The 15,807-nt window shown below is 50.6% G+C and overlaps 1 protein-coding gene and 1 non-coding gene across 2 annotated transcripts; one reads left to right on the forward strand and one right to left on the reverse strand.

Moving 5' to 3' along the window:
* On the forward strand, positions 1 to 104 carry LOC133079249 (U6 spliceosomal RNA). The gene has a single exon (XR_009698128.1). It is a non-coding gene; the product is annotated as a U6 spliceosomal RNA (small nuclear RNA).
* A 3,326-nt stretch (positions 105 to 3,430) lies between these two features.
* Positions 3,431 to 14,969, reverse strand: SLC1A5 (solute carrier family 1 member 5). Its single transcript, XM_061174287.1, is given in 9 exon segments — positions 3,431 to 4,128; positions 4,130 to 4,307; positions 6,148 to 6,282; positions 6,448 to 6,642; positions 7,434 to 7,667; positions 9,524 to 9,690; positions 10,902 to 10,949; positions 11,392 to 11,434; positions 13,771 to 14,969. Coding segments are annotated over 9 exon segments (1,635 nt in total). The 5' UTR covers positions 14,340 to 14,969; the 3' UTR covers positions 3,431 to 4,062.
* Positions 14,970 to 15,807: the final 838 nt, after the last annotated feature.

Consider the following 15,807-nt stretch of genomic DNA (forward strand, 5'->3'; position numbering starts at 1 on the left):
GTGCTTGCTTTGGCAGCACAAACACTAAAATTGGAATGATACAGAGATTAGCTTGGCCCCTGCACAGGGATGACACGCAAATTCGTGAAGCGTTCCATATTTTTCTAAAATATGACACAAATGAACCTATCTACGAAACACACTCACAAACATAGAGAACAGACTTGTGGTTACCAAGGGGGCAGGGGGTGTGGGAGAGATGGGTGGGAGTTTGGGATTAGCAGATGCAAACTGGTATGTATAGAATGGATAAACAAGGTCCTACTGTATAGCATGGGGAATTTTGTTCAATATCCTGTGATAAACCATAATAGAAAGGAATATGAAAAAGAATGTATATATATATGTGTGTGTGTGTGTGTGTGTGTGTGTAACTGAATCACTCTGCTGTACATCAGAAATTAACACAACATTGTAAATCAACTATACTTCAATTTTAAAAAATGGAATAGAAAAAATTTGGTAAGTGGGAATTCCCTGGCGGTCCAGTGGTTGGGACTCTGCACTTTCACTGCCATGGCCCGGGTTCAATCCCTGGTCGAGGAACTAAGATCCTGCAAGCTGCACAGCGTGGCCAAAATAAAAAAAAAATTTTTTTTTTTCACACACACACACTGTATTTTATTTTTACAAGAGATAAATAGACTGACACCAAGCATTGTACATGGATGACCACAACAAAAGCAACGATTGCAATTACCAAACATGAAACACACTCATACTATGTCATAATATTGACATTCAGTCCAGTAATCCTCCACTGTAACAGCTCCTTTACTTTGCAGTGAAAATTGATTTGTATATTCTTTGCCTCTGAGTCCTTGTGGGATTTTTTTTTTTTTAATTCAAACAGAAAGTCACAAAAATTATGCTCATCCTCATCAGTTCATTCAGTCCCATGGAATTAATTTTTTTTTCATCTTGATCTTTTGTTAGCACTTTTATGAGTTCATCAGTTTTTCATTAGAGTTCTGAAAATGCTTATTCATTCAGTTCAGCAGTACAGTCAGTTACCAGAAACCTGTACTTGTCAGAGTCTTTTCCATGAATTTCTTGAAGATGAAACCCTTTTATAGGAACATATTTGCAAAAGCATCAGAGTACACCCAGAACTGTCTGTAAATGACAAAAGACTTAAAAATGACCACGGTTAAAGATTTGATGAAAGTTCATAATAATGCAGTTGATAAGAAAATTAGTTATTTCTGAGATATACATTTTAAAGTAATAACTAGGATTATGACTTATAACATTATACCAGAACATATAAGATTTTTAGAAATTTCATATAATGTCTGAAACATTTATATTAACATATTTCCATACAAATAATTTTAAAATAATAATTTTTAATTAAAAAAATTTTAAAGAAAATTTAAAAATGGGTAAGTACTGTTTGGTGGAACATGGCCCAATTGTATGTACATATATTTTCTACATAGATTGTACATGCAAAATATTACATATGTAGGTGTGTATCTCTTTAAACAGGCATCCCTCATCATCTAAATCTCATCCATTCTCCCAAAAGCATGAAATAGAAAATTGGGCAGTAAACAGCTATTTCAAGTGAGGAAAATAATGCACTCCTAGCTCCATCCAAAAATCCCAACTGATTTCCCCAAATATCATTTAACACTCTTATTAAACACTTCTGTAACAACCCACTAAGGCTTCTGGCATAATGGAAATCATTGAAAACAATTACTTTTTATTCAACACTTAATGAACTCATTAGTGGCTATGTTTGTGTGCAATACACAACTTTGCACAGAATCAGATATGAATGATATTTCCCTGCCACACAGCAATGATCAGGAGAAGTAACTAAATAAACCCAAAAAAGGTGCTAAAGCTGTAACATCTATAATTGGTGGTGCCTCCAGGCACCTGGCAGAAGTCTACATAGGGACCTAGGAAGGAGGAGAGAATATCAGTCACGAGTAACATGCTTCAACAATGCACAAGACAGGATCCTGTTAGAAGAGGTGAGCCTTGACTGGTGTCATCCGCGTCCGGGACTCAAATAGAACTGAAAACAGTTGCAGGACAGGTTTTTGATTCAAACAGCAAATTGGGGGTTTAAATAAAAAAAAAAAGAGCGAGTCATTATTGGGACTATTAGGATAGTGAGAGTTATCAAGGGGTAACTGCATTCCTAGGGAGGTGGTTATAGTCGGAAATGAATTTACCACAGGTGGTACAAAATTTTTAACTGGAAGCTCACATACCTAGGGTACATAATGCACACATCTTAAGTGTACTGGTTAGTTTATTTTTCCAAATGTTTACATATGTGTAAGCATCAGTCATATCAAGATATAGGACATTTGCTGTGTCATAGAAAGCTCCCTTGTGCCCTCTCCTGATCTATATATAGATCCTCGTAGGTCACCATTGTTCTGATTTCTCTCACCATAGACCAGTTTAGCTTGTTCTAGACCTTCATTTATAAATGGAATTATAAGGCATGTACTATTTCTGGTTCCTTTCACTCAAAATGTTATCTGTGAGATGCATCGTGTTGAGTATATCAATACTTTTTTTGCCCAGCAGGCTTCCATCGAATGATGATTGTACCAGCTAATCCAATTGATTTGTTTCTAAATTTTGGCAATTACAGAGAGCAGCTATAACATTTGTGTACCAGCTTTTGTGTGAATAGGAGCTTTCATTTCTCTTGGGTCAATACCCAGGAGCGGGATTCATGAGCCCCATGGTAAGTAGATATTTTAAAATACACTTTGATATTAAAGTGCCCAGTTTTTATAAGCAACTGCCCAGTGATTTTCCAAAGTGACCGGACCATTTTGCATTCCCACCAGCAATGCATGGGCTCTGTCCAGTTCCGCATTCTCATCAGCACTTGGTATTGCTTTTGTTTGTTGCCATGCCAATAAGTGTGTGTAGTGGTATCTCACTGTGGTTTCCAACAGTGTTGTGTGTATATATATATTTTTTTATTTTTTGGCTGCGTGTTTTTTGATGAACAGATATTTTATTTCAATGAAGTCCAATTTATCATTTTGTTGTTGTTTTCTGTGTGGCTAGCACTTTTAGTCAAATTCTTTTTTTTTTTTTAATAGTTTCTCTTTTTTTAAACTTTTTTGGGGTTTATTTATTTATTTATTTATTTATCTTTTGGCTGCGTTGGCTCTTCGTTTCTGTGCGAGGGCTTTATCTAGTTGCGGTGAGCGGGGGCCACTCTTCATCGCGGTGCGCGGGCCTCTCACTGTCGTGGCCTCTCTTGTTGCGGAGCACAGGCTCCAGACGCGCAGGCTCAGTAGTTGTGGCTCACGGGCCTAGTCGCTCCGCGGCATGTGGGATCTTCCCAGACCAGGGCTCGAACCCGTGTCCCCTGCATTGGCAGGCAGACTCTCAACCACTGCGCCACCACGGAAGCCCTAGTCAAATTCTTGAAGACATCTGATTAGATATACTTGACAATTTTATTGCTGAGAAACATCCTCTGGAGTAACAGCAGTGTGTGTCCTCAGTCTCCCCTCAGGGTTCCCGGGAGCGTTTCTGTTACTGTGAAGGGAACAGAGGGCCTGGGGACAGGGTGGGATTGTACCGTGGAGAGTCACAGAAAACACACACACACACACACACACACACGCACGCACGCACACACACACACGCACAGCTAGAGGTACGGCCACCAAAATAACCATCAAAGGAGCCAGCAACCTGTCAGAACATCCTTCTGCTTGAAGAGGGAAGAATTTCCCATGGTGCCCTGTGCCCTGAGACACGAGGCCATGCAGGCTCCCAGGATGGGGTGTGGAGGCCGCTACTTCTCCATCTTGCTGTTTCCTAGCCTTGGGTGGGGACAGAAGTTGAGGACTGGGGAGATTTGGGGACAGACAGTCACACACACACAAGCAAACGCATATACCCCAGCAGCGAGGCCTCCCAGATCTCATGGCTGGGAGGGAAGCTGAGGCCTGTGGCTCCCCGAGTGTGTGGGCGGGACTCTCCAAGAGGCCCTGTGTGTCCGTTCATCCATGCCGCATGATTCCAATGTCCAAAGCAATCCCCCCACTGGGGCAGGGAAGGTCCCTACTGGGATTTACATGACTGATTCCTTCTCACAGGTGTCAGCGTCCCCAGCAGGTCCTGGACAGCGTTTGAGGAGAGGGCTCCCTTCCTCGGTGAGGACCGGCCGCGCAGCCAAGGGCGCCTCACTCTTCACTTGGATCAGCTCGGGCACTGAACTGCGGGACTCTGTGCGATCCACGTAATTTTGGAGGAGTCCTGCCCCAAAGGCGTCACCTTCCACGTTGAGGACGGTACAGGACCGGTCCCTGAAGGGGGAACAGTGAGGGGGAAGTGAGAGGGAGGGGAAGGGTCAGGGCCCAACTCTCTCCCTTCTCCCTGCCGGTTACCTTCAAGTCCCCATCATGCCCTCCTTCCCAGAACCCTGTTCTACTCCTCTTAGGAGCTCATCCCTCCATCCTCCCAGGATCCCAAATATCCCTTCCTCTAGAACCTTAAAGATCTTTTCCTCTAGAACCCCAGAAGCCTCCTACCCACCTTCCTTCCCCTAGAATCCCAAGGGTCCCATCAGGCTTTCCCTGCCTTAGAACCCCAAAGATCTCCTCCATCCTCCCTGGATCCCCAAAGATCCTTCTTCCAATCAAATACAAGATTTGTTCCTTCTGGAACCTCAAAAAATCATGCCTCCCTTTCCTTGGGGCCCCAGAAGACCCATCAATGCCTCTTTCTTCTTCTGAAATACTAAGTTCTCCCTCAGGCCCTTCTCCTCCCTAGAATCCTCAGGATCTTTTCCCTTCCTCTTTATATACTTTTTGTGTGGGTGTGTGTGCCATTTAAAAAAATTGAGATACAATTCACATACCATAAAATGCACCCTTTAAAAGAATACAACCCAGTGGTTTTTAGTTTACCCAGAGTTGTGCAACAATCACCACTATTTAATTCCGGAATATTTTCATCACTCCAGAAAGAAACCCTCGTACCCATTAAGCAGTTATCCCCCATTTCCTCCCATCCCCCAGCCCTAGGCAACCACTAATCTACTTTCTGTCTATAGATTTGCCTATTCTGAACAGTTCATATAAATGGAATCATACACAATATGGTCCTTTTTGTGTGGCTTCTTTCACATAGCATAATATTTTCAAGGGTCATATGTTGTAGTATGTATGTTTGTATCACTGCTTCATTCCACTTTATTGCTGAATAATATTCCATTGTGTGGACATATGACACTTTGTTTATCCATTCATCAATTGATAGGTATTTGGGTTGTTTCCACCAGTTCGCTATTACGAATAGTGCTGCTATGGGGATTTCCCTGGTGGTCCAGTGGTTAAGACTCTGCCTTCCAATGCAGGGGACACAGGTTCGATGCCTGGTCGGGGAACTAAGATCCCACAGGCCTCGGGGCAACTAAGCCCGTGTGCCGCAACTACTGAGCCTGTGCTCTAGAACCCATGCACCATTAGAGAGCCCGCGTGCCACAGCTAAGACCTGACTCAGCCAAATAAGTAAATTAATTTTTTTTAAAAGGTGTTGAATTAAAAAAAAAAAAAGTGCTGCTGTGAACATTCACGTACAAGTTTTTGTGGACATGTTCTCAATTCTCTTGGGTTTAAACCTAGGAGTGGTATTGCTAAGACACATGGTAACTCTCTATTTAACTTCTGAAGCCAGACTGTCTTCTAATCTTTTACGCTCTTAACAGCTTAATCATGATAGCTAACAATTACGTAGCATTTTCTACTTACTGTTCTAAGTAGTTGTTCTAAGAAAACTGCGTGTATTAAGTCATCTAATCCTCCAGGAGAAACTATTCTCTCCATTTTACAGACGGAGAAACTGAGACACAGGGAGAGTAAGTACTTGCCCAAGGTCATTATAGCTAGCAACAGTGGCTCTGGGAGCCTGGTCTAAGAGTCTGCTCTATTAACCACTGGGACATGCTACCTTTCTGGGGTTCCTCTTGGAACCCCAAAGAGCCCTTTCTTCCCTCTGATTGGAACACTCAAGGTAAGGTCCCCTCCCCTTTCTTCTAGAACCCCTTCCTTCCTCTCTTCTGCTCAGAGGCTCTCAATAACCCTCTTGCTCATCCCCTTTCTCAGGAGTACCCCTGAGCCCCCCGAACCCCCGAACCACACTCACACTAGCCAGTCCACAGCCAAGATCAAGGAGATGTCGTGAACCGGCAGGTTGACCGCCTCGAGGATGATGGCCAGAGTGAGGACACCTCCAGCGGGGATGCCCGCGGCGCCCACACTGGATGCTGTGGCGGTGACCCTGGGGGAGGAGAGGAGAGGTCAGGGAGAGGCCGCTCGGTAATGGGAGAAGCTGTGGGGGTGGGGCTGCTCCTCCCAGCTCGTGTCCATTCTCAAGGGAGGGGTCAGGTGCCTTGGGGGCACTATCACTATCCTGTGAGTGCGCAGCCCCCCCCCCCGCACTCACAGGATAGTGATAATCTTCACTAAGTCCAAGGAGCGCTGATTGAGCTGTGCAATAAACACTGCAGCCACACACTGGAAAAGCGCGGCACCGTCCATGTTGACCGTGGCACCGATGGGCAGAATGAAGCGGCTGATGTGCTTGGCCACGCCGTTCTTCTCCTCCACGCACTTCATCATCAGCGGCAGCGTGGCGGAGCTGCGAGGGACCGCAGATCTGAGTTAGCGCGAGCTCACCCGGCCAGCCCGACCGGGCCCCGCCCACCGCCCAAGCCACACCCCCTACCTCCCCTGACCATCCCCCGGACCAGGCCCCGCCCACACAGTACCTCATCTCAGGCGCAAGCTCTGCCCACCAGCCTAGACCGCTGCTTCCCACGACCCCGGGCCTCCACCCACACGCCTTAGCCCTCCCCGGCTCGCCATGCCCTTCTCTTCTCAGAGCTAGAAGGCACTAGGGATCCCACAGAATGGAAGCATTCCAAAATATAGGGAGTCTTGGACCTCTGGGAGATTACCAACGGCTACTCCTTAAAATACACATAAAAATTCTAGAATGTCTGAGCGCTCACTGACTCACACCCCTTCCCCATCTCTACCAATAACTCCCCATCTCTACCAATAACAGACCTCGACTAAGAATTACTATACTCTTGGGGATGCTGTTATAGGGAGGGTTGGATCCTGAGGGGACAGGGCCAGCAGAGATGGACAAACTACTTAGGAGAAGTGGAAGGAGCTTTTAGAGGTTGGATCCAGGGTAAAGCACTAGAGTCCCCCAAGGCCAGGCCTTGGGGTGGGGAGGGGTTCTCAGGAAGGGAGGAATAAGTCTCCAAGGCAGTAGTTTCCTAATTGGGGGGGGGGGGGGGCGGTTCTCTGTACCCAGATCCCATGTCCCTAGACAAAATTTCAGGGGTCTTTAGACATCTGATGCCTGCTCCAGGCCCCTTAAGCTTAAAAACCCTGCCCTGGTCTGCCCCAAGGTCACACCTGGAGGAGGTCCCGAAGGCAGTGGCCAGCGGCGTCATGATGCCCCACAGGAACCGGTAGGGGTTCTTGCGGGTGAAGAAGAAGTAGATGAGGGGCAGCACCAGGAGCCCATGGATGGCGTGACCAAGCAGGCAGCACAGGATGTATTTGCCGAGACTGGCGAAGAGCATCCCCACGTCCTCCATCTCCACGATCTTGCCGGCCACCAGGAACAAGATGCCCACAGGGGCATACCTAATTACCCAGGAGACAGACTGCCACCTCTGACCATGTGCCCACCCAGGGCCAGGCACTGTGCTGGGCACATGGCCTGACCACATTTCTCAGCCTCCCTCAAAGTCAGGAAGCGCCCACAGCAATGTGGGCTGATGTTGGGGCACCTCCCCTGCCATCCTCCATTCTCTCCCCTTGAACATAGTGCCACTGGGAGATAAAAGAAGTTTGGGTGGTTCCATCAACCACTTGGAGTAGAGTCACCCACCAGATTTGGACTTAACACATGACCAGGAAAGAAACACCCACCATGCATATCATTTACATTTTCTGGGTTTTTTTGTTACAGCAGCTAATATGACATAAACCAATACACTCTCTCACCATGAAAAATAAAAACCGTGGCTCATGTCTTAATGACAACTCCCAGGTATGAAGCATTTATGATGTGCCAAGCCCTTGAACGGGAATGAATCTTCACCACAACCCCACAAGGGAGCTCCTATTTTGAGTCTCTTGCCGCTATCATTGAATTAAAATCAAATAGGTCTGTAAAACAGGGGCCATAATGCTACCAACCTCATAGGAATCTTGGGAGGATGAAATGAGATGCCAGTTGAAATGAGCTGAAAGTTTTTGTACACAATAAGTGAAGTCTATAGACTTCCGCTGGGATTTATTATCACCCTCTCCTGGAGGGAAGATCCCAGGGGTTGCATATGTCTCCCAGCCAGGAGGGCTCCCAACATCACTTCCTTGATTGCCTGATCGCTATGGCTACTTGTCTCCAAACCCCTTCTCCTCTTTAGTTACAGAAGAAAAGCACCATTTCCCAGCCACCTGTGCACCTAGGTTTGGCCAAATGCCCAAGTTCTAGCCAGTGAGATGTGCCCAGAAATTATACAAGTACTTGACAAATATTAGCTAAGCTTGTTTACTGTAGGCGCGCTATAGGTCAGGCACTGTCCCAAGAACTTTACACGTATTAACTCACTCGTGCCTGGTACTAACAACGCCGTTTTCCAGATGGGGAAACTGAGGCACGGCGGGATAAGTAACTTGTCGTAGGCACACAGCTGGGAAGTAGTAGTAGCGCCTGGATAGGAACTCAGGCTGCCCAGCTGCAGAGCCTGCTCTTACCCACACACCAAGTGTTTCTATTAGTTCCACACAGCAGCTTCTTAGATGTCAACTACCCTGGAATCACGGTTGGGGTGGGGGGAGATTTGGTAAAAATGCAGCAGCCCTAACCCACCTCCTGATTTCTGACCTTCTGACCCAGGATGGGTCCTGAGAATCAGTGTGACACCATGTGGAGATGAGACAGGGGAGGTGGCAAGGGTGAAGCCGAAGGCCTCTGCATGTGTTTTTTCCCCTCATTATCTGAGGCCCTTTAACAAAAGCTCATACATAATGGTGATAATCGTAGCTGACAATAACTGAATGCTCAGTAGGTGTTAGACATTTAAAACACTTTCTAAGTGCTTTACTTACACCTCAGTCACTCATTTCATCTTCATTATAACCCTATAAAGCAGGCACTATTTTCCATTATTGATCCAAAGGCAAACATTTGATGACAGTGACATCTCAGAAACTGAGATGCGTTAGCCAGGCTGCGGCCACAGCTCGGCGGTCTTTTTGTCACCTTCCAATAGGATCAAGAAGGTTCCAGGATCAGTCTTAGCTCTCACGGCATACAGCACTGTCCTCACCTTATAGACGAGGAAACTGAGGCACAGAGAGAGTAAGTCACTTGCCTGAAGTCACATAGCCAGGGAATAGTCGATGCTGGATTTGAATCTAGGCCGTCTCGTTCCAAGGAGCAGACAGGATCGCCCCACCCCGCCGCACCAGCCCAGTCTCCCACCACTTACCACATGATCCAGGAGACCAGCACCATGGTGGCATCGTTGAAGGAGTTGAAGAAGCGGATGAGCAGCTCTCCCTCAGGCCCCAGCTTCCGCAGGGCCACGCCAAAGATGATGGCAAACACCACCAGGCCCAGGATGTTCATACCCTCCACCTCACCCCCCACGGGCATCTTTGGGCAAGAACACATGGGGATGGGCGGGGCCATTCAGTCAACCTGCACAGTGACTGAGGGCCTGTCCTGCGCACTGCTGGGACCCAGCAGAGACAAGACCATTCCCCAGGCCCCATCCTCCCAAGGCTCACAGTCCGGGTCCAGGGACCACCCAGAGTGGACAGGGCTGGGACGGGGGAACCCAGGGGAGTATGGGAACCAAGGAAGGTTGTGCTGGCAAGCTTGGAGGAGGGGAATCAGGGAGGGCTTCCTGGAGGAAAGGGCTAAGACCTGGAGACCGGGGGTGAACAAGGTAAAGGGAGGAGAGGGGTATTGTTACCTCTTCTAGAGAGAGTTAACAATATGCAACAACCTTGAAATGACTCTAACTCAGGCATTCAAAGAACAGAAAGAAATTCACTGTGGCTGGAGCAGAATGGGCCAGGCAGAGTCACAAGATGAGGCTGGGTGGGCGGATGGGCAGGGGCAGGACCTCACAGGGGCCCCGGGGACTATGGCGAGGAGGCTAGGCTTTCTTCCGAGGGCACTAGGGAATATGACAGGGCTTTAGGCAGGAGAGAGGCTGGGTCAGGTTTGTGCTTTGGAAAGAATACTCCAGCTGCCAGGCTGAAGGTGGGCGGGAGGGGGTGGGAAGGGAGGGGAAAAGAGGAGCCTGGACCTGAGTGTGGCTGTGGGGAGGGAGAAGAGAGGGCAAAATGGAGATTCCAGAAAGGTAGAAAAGACAGAAATTGGGGAGGGGCTTCGGAGAGTTTAAAACAGATTGCGCCCAAATGTTAGAAGACCCAGGGGACTTCCCTGGTGGCGCAGTGGTTCAGAATCGCCTGCCAATGCAGGGCACACGGGTTCGAGCCCTGGCCCAGGAAGATCCCACGTGCTGCAGAGCAACTAAGCCCGTGCGCCACAACTACTGAGCCTGTGCTCTAGAGCCTGCGAGCCACAACTACTGAGCCCGCGTGCCACAACTACCGTAGTCCGCGCACCTAGAGCCCGTGCTCCGCAAGAGAAGCCACCGCAATGAGAAGCCCGCGCACCGCAACAAAGAGTAGCCCCCGCTCTCCGCAACTAGAGAGAGCAGCAACGAAGACCCAACGCAGCCAAAAATAAAAATAATAAATAAAAAAGAAGACCCAGAGGGCAGACGAGACCAGGGTAAGAACAAAATGGAAAAACCAAGGTGCAGGGCCCCCCACCGCCTTCCCAACTCTTACCTTCACCGGGGTTCCGTCGAACAATCTCTCCTTATAGGAGGTAGCGTACTGCAGGTGGGGTTGGGAAGAGTCAGCATCAATTGTCATCGAGGCTCCCCCACCCCGTCCTGGCACTGACAATACTCAAAGCCCACCCTAAGTTTCCCTTAAACGTGATCTCATTCCATCCCACCAGCAACCCTGCTGCAGTAGGACTATTCATACCCCCATTTTCCAGAGGTGGAAACTGAGGCTCAGAGAGGTAAAGGCACTTGCTCAGGGTCACACAGCTAGAATTAGAACCCAGAGGAGGCTCAGAACCCATATTCTCATGAGGGGTGTGGATGGGTTTCATTCAGAAATCACCCAGGAGCCCTGCAATATGGCCTGTAAATATGTGGGCACGTGCGTTTTCCCAGGCACCACCCAAAATCAGGCACCAAGGGGCTGGAACTGGCTGTCTCCCTCCCTGCCCACCCCACAACCCTGAGGGACACCCCAGAGGACTCACTGAGCGGAAGGCTGCGGACACCAGGTTGGAGGGGAAGATATTTCTGCAGAGATAAACATGAGGGGGGGGGAGTATTAGATACCACAGGAGGAGGTCAGGGGGGCTGGGTTGGCCTCTTGGGGTGAGGGGAACCTTGGAGGCCCCATCTGTACCCAAATGTGGTCCTCACCCATGCCTCAGCCAGGTTCAGCCAGGCAGAGATGGACCTGGGCCTGCACATCTTTCCAGGGTGTGCAGAGTCTCAGCTGGAATCCTGGGGCCCAGGAGGCTGGTGTTCTAGCCCCGAGGGAATGTGGATTGAGGGTGAGGAATGCCAGCTTCCCAAGGCAGGCTGGGGCAGGGTTACGGGGCCTGGCTCCACCCCACACTCAGCACCCTCAATACTCTGGACACCTTGCATCAGCCACTTCCTCCTTGAGGCCTGGGAGGGCTGAGGAAAGGGCTGGCCCTGGGGGCTGGCTGGTGGGTTGCAGGCTGTGGGGAAGATCTGGGTGTGTTAGGGAAGAGGTGGTGAGAAAGTGACAAGGATTGACTGTGTTGTTGTGAATGCGCCTTTGTGTTTATGCAGCCACTCTTGTGTGAGGGTGTCTGGGTGTGATTAAGTGTGCAGCAGCGTGCATTAAACGCCACTGAGCATGTGAGGGAGTCGGACAGTGGCCCCGTGTGCCTCAAGGCAAGACAAAAATAACAGCCAAGGTGACTACGGGCGCTGTACTAAGTGCTTTATATAAATCAACTCATTTAATTCTCCTGACAGCCCTCAGGGCCGTGCACTATTATCCCCATTTCACAGAAAAGGAAGCTGAGGCACTGACAGGTGAAGAAACTTGCCGTTAGGAAGTGGCAAAACTGGGATTTGAAACCAGCCAGCTGGTGCCACAGTCCGAACCACTCGTCAACCTCGGATCCTCCCTCTCACCAAAGACGTGGGTGCACAGCTGGTGGTGGTGGTTGGTAGTTTATCAGGTGTTGGTATCCGGTTGGGGGGCGCAGGTTAGTGTTCAGATATGTGACCCTGTTGGTGTGTGGCCCTGTAGGCATGTATGTGAGTGTGTATGTGCTCTTGAGCTGTGTTTAGGCAGTGTTCCACATGTTGGTGTGGTCAGTGGCATCAGTGAGCGTCTGCGTGCCCGTGTCCAGTTGTGTGTCAGTGGCTTATAAAGTGGGGTGGCTCTGAGATGTTCCAGCTAAGTCGCTGAGTGGCTGGCCAAATGAATTACATGGATTTGGGCACAACAGGGAAGCTTGCACACATAAACAAACTTCAAGTGGGTGTGCCCGTCTGCAGGTCGGCCTGTACCCACCCAGGCCAGCCAGGGCTGGGTCAGGACACAGCTAATCTCTCCCAGCCAGGAGGTGCCCACCCGCTGTAATTTCTGGACACCAAGCCTCCCCCCAATATCGGCCTGCACTGATGCCCCAAGAGACTGAGGGGAACCGTGGTCTGTGACTCATCATTTCCTTCCCCCACTTCCAGGAAGTCCCCAACCAACCTGGAGACACTGAATCAGCAGGCCTCACAGGCAAGGCCATGTGGATCCAGCAGTCTGCCCTCCTTAAAAGGGGGGAGAGAGCCATTCTTGAGGGGAGGGGAGCAGAGGCCCAAAGGAAAAGAATCTGCCCCCTTTCTGGGCAGCCTAGTGCGAGGGGAGGGCAGCTGGGTACCAGACAGAATAGGAAATGGGATGGAAAGTTTGTGGAGGTGGCAGGACTTACCTACCAGGAACATATAAAGGGGAAGCCAGGGTCCTGCCCAGCTGAACTGGGTGGGGAAAAGAGGCTGAAAAAAGGACCTGGCTTTGTCTGGGGGACACGTGGTGTGGGGAACCACGTGGGAAGAGGGCCTGGTGGGGGGTCATTCTGATCTCTTCAGGTCCTGCAGGGGCCCCTTACCCAGGGCTCCCAGAACTTTTATCCAGACACTGGACTTAAACCTTTACCCAGAAGCCCCATCCTGGGGCCCCTGGCCACCCAAAGATCCCCTTCCAAGTTCCCCTCAGGATCCTCCCCCCTCACAGCAGAGACCCTCTTATGTCCCCCTCAACCCTGCCAAGCATCACTTCTCCCTCTATAAGATTTCCACGCCCCTATCACCCTCCTGTGGGGTCCCGCTTATGTACGCAGGCCCCCATATTTAGAAATCTCCTCCAGGAGTCTGTTCTCACCCTCTGTACCCTGACCCTCAAGGGGCCAGAGCTCCCCCCAACTATCCCATCCCGTCTTCCTGAGGCCCTGGGGATGTCCCGGACACGGAGGACCCAAAACCCCCCTTCCGTCCACGTGGCGACTCCCGCCAACCCTAACACGCGTCCCCTCCCCACGAGGCTGAAGCACCCACCCCCTTCCCCCAACCCCTCCACCGGGAGGGCGGGGTCTGACCTCACAAGATCCAGGAACGAATCGAGCACCTCCTTGCTGGGGGCCTCTTCCACGGAGCCCATGGCCCCGACCGAGGCGTTGATGGCGGCGAAGGCGGCGCCCGGCTGCAGTGCGAGCGCCAAGCCCACGCCGAGCGCCGACGCTAGCAGTGTAGTAACCAGGAAAAAGAGCAGCGCCCAGGCGCCCAGGCGGCCGAGCGCGCTCGGGTCCAGGCTGGCCGCGCCGCCGATCAGGCTGCACACCACCAGCGGCAAGATAATCATCTTTAGCAGGCGCAGCAGCAGCTCGCCCGGGAAGGCAAAGGCCTCCAGGCGCGCTGGGCCCAGCGCTAGCGCGCCGCCGGCCCCCGAGACCCCCAGCCCCAGAGCCACGCCCGCCACCACTGCCACCACTGTCAGCAGCACCAGCAGGTTGGCGCGAAGGCAGCGGCGCACCTGGTCCCCGGAGCCGCAACAGCCGCCTTTCGCCGAGCCTGGGTCCTCTAGGGGGACCAACACCGAGACACCGTTGGCGGTGGGCTCCGCCGCCGCGTACCCCTTGGGGTCTCCCTTAGGTGGATCGGCCACCATGATGAACGCCCCGGGGTTCCTCAGCGCCTGGAAGCTGGGAGCGCTCGGGGCTCCTTCCCAGGACGCTCTCGTTCCTTAAAACTTTGTTGAGTTAACAGAGCCTGGAAGCTGGAACTTTGGAGGGTTCCTTGGAGTTGTGAGTTCACAGCGCTTAAGTTCCTGGTCTCTTAGAAGCTGGAGTGTTTGAGATTCCCTAGGCTGGGCGCTGGGGCTCCTCTGCTCTTCGTTTGTGCCCGGCGCTGAAAGCTGGGAGGTGGGAGCACCTGGGGTTCTTTACCCTGGGGGTTAGGAAGACGGGAGTTTCTCAAGCTGGGACCTAGGGTCCTTGGCTCCGGAAGGCTGAAGGCGCCCAGGCGGCAGAGGTCTTCAAGAGGCTAGGTCCTGGTGGCGCAGATCCGGGAGGCGGGGACCTGGGGTGCCTGGGTCCTGGAAACGGAGAGCTGGGGAGCCTGAGTCTGGGGGCCGGACGACGGAGCTCCGGGAAGAGGGGGGCCAGGCTCTTGGGTCCAGACGGGAAGATCCGGGCCCCTGGGTGCCGAAGGCGGCGGCCCGGGATCCCGGGAAGAATCAGCTGTTAGCCGAGACCGCACCTCCCGGGCGCGCCGCGTGGCTCTGAGACTGCTTGGCGGAAGCTGCCCGGATTAAGAACCCGGGGCGAGGCTTGAGAGAACGCGGACTAACCCACCGGTGCCGATTGGCTCCGTCGGGTTCAGGGCCCTCCGGGGCGGGGCTTTAGCTGGAGTAGGGCCAAGTCACCCCGATAGAAGGCAGAAAAACAATGGTTACATTCAGGGGCGGGGTCCGGGTGGGGTGGGGGTGGAGGGTCCGAAGGGGGCGGGGCGTTGGGAGGAGGCTTTTCCGTGCCGGAGGATAGGGTATTGGGTTGGGGGCCTTTAAGCCACAAAAGTGCCTGGCTCGAGGGTCTCTAGAAAGTGCCAGGTGATCCGCGGGTCTGCAAATCAATTTAGCCTGAAACTCCTCTTCCGCCCTAAATTCCGGTCTTTTGTCCCTTCTCGTCAATCCCTCGAATGTAAAATACAGATCCCTCACGTGATTGGTGTAAGAGTTAAATGAGATGGAGTGATTTATTTAATAATGTTAATAATTTTCAAAATAAAAGTTCTCAGTTCAGAGCCCCACACGTATCAATTAATGGCAGTTATTATATTAGGATTGTAATCCACTTCCCCCTAGGTACGCAATTTGCAATTCATCCATTAAAAATTATAATTCAGTTTAATGACTGTGCTAATGCTTTTGCTTTCACCAGATATTGTCCCCTTTTTTTAATTATTAAAAGTTAAAAATTAATTAAAATTTTCAAACCTACAAAAAAGTTTAAAGGATTTTAGAGTGAACATCCATATACCCACCACCTAGCGTCTACAATTATTTCACAGTACTTCTATATAAAATTTCTATCCATTTATCTATCTCTCTAGCCATCCACCCATTTACATCCTTTTGA

The sequence above is a fragment of the Eubalaena glacialis genome, chromosome 18, assembly GCF_028564815.1.
Source record: "Eubalaena glacialis isolate mEubGla1 chromosome 18, mEubGla1.1.hap2.+ XY, whole genome shotgun sequence".
Taxonomy (NCBI): domain Eukaryota; kingdom Metazoa; phylum Chordata; class Mammalia; order Artiodactyla; family Balaenidae; genus Eubalaena; species Eubalaena glacialis.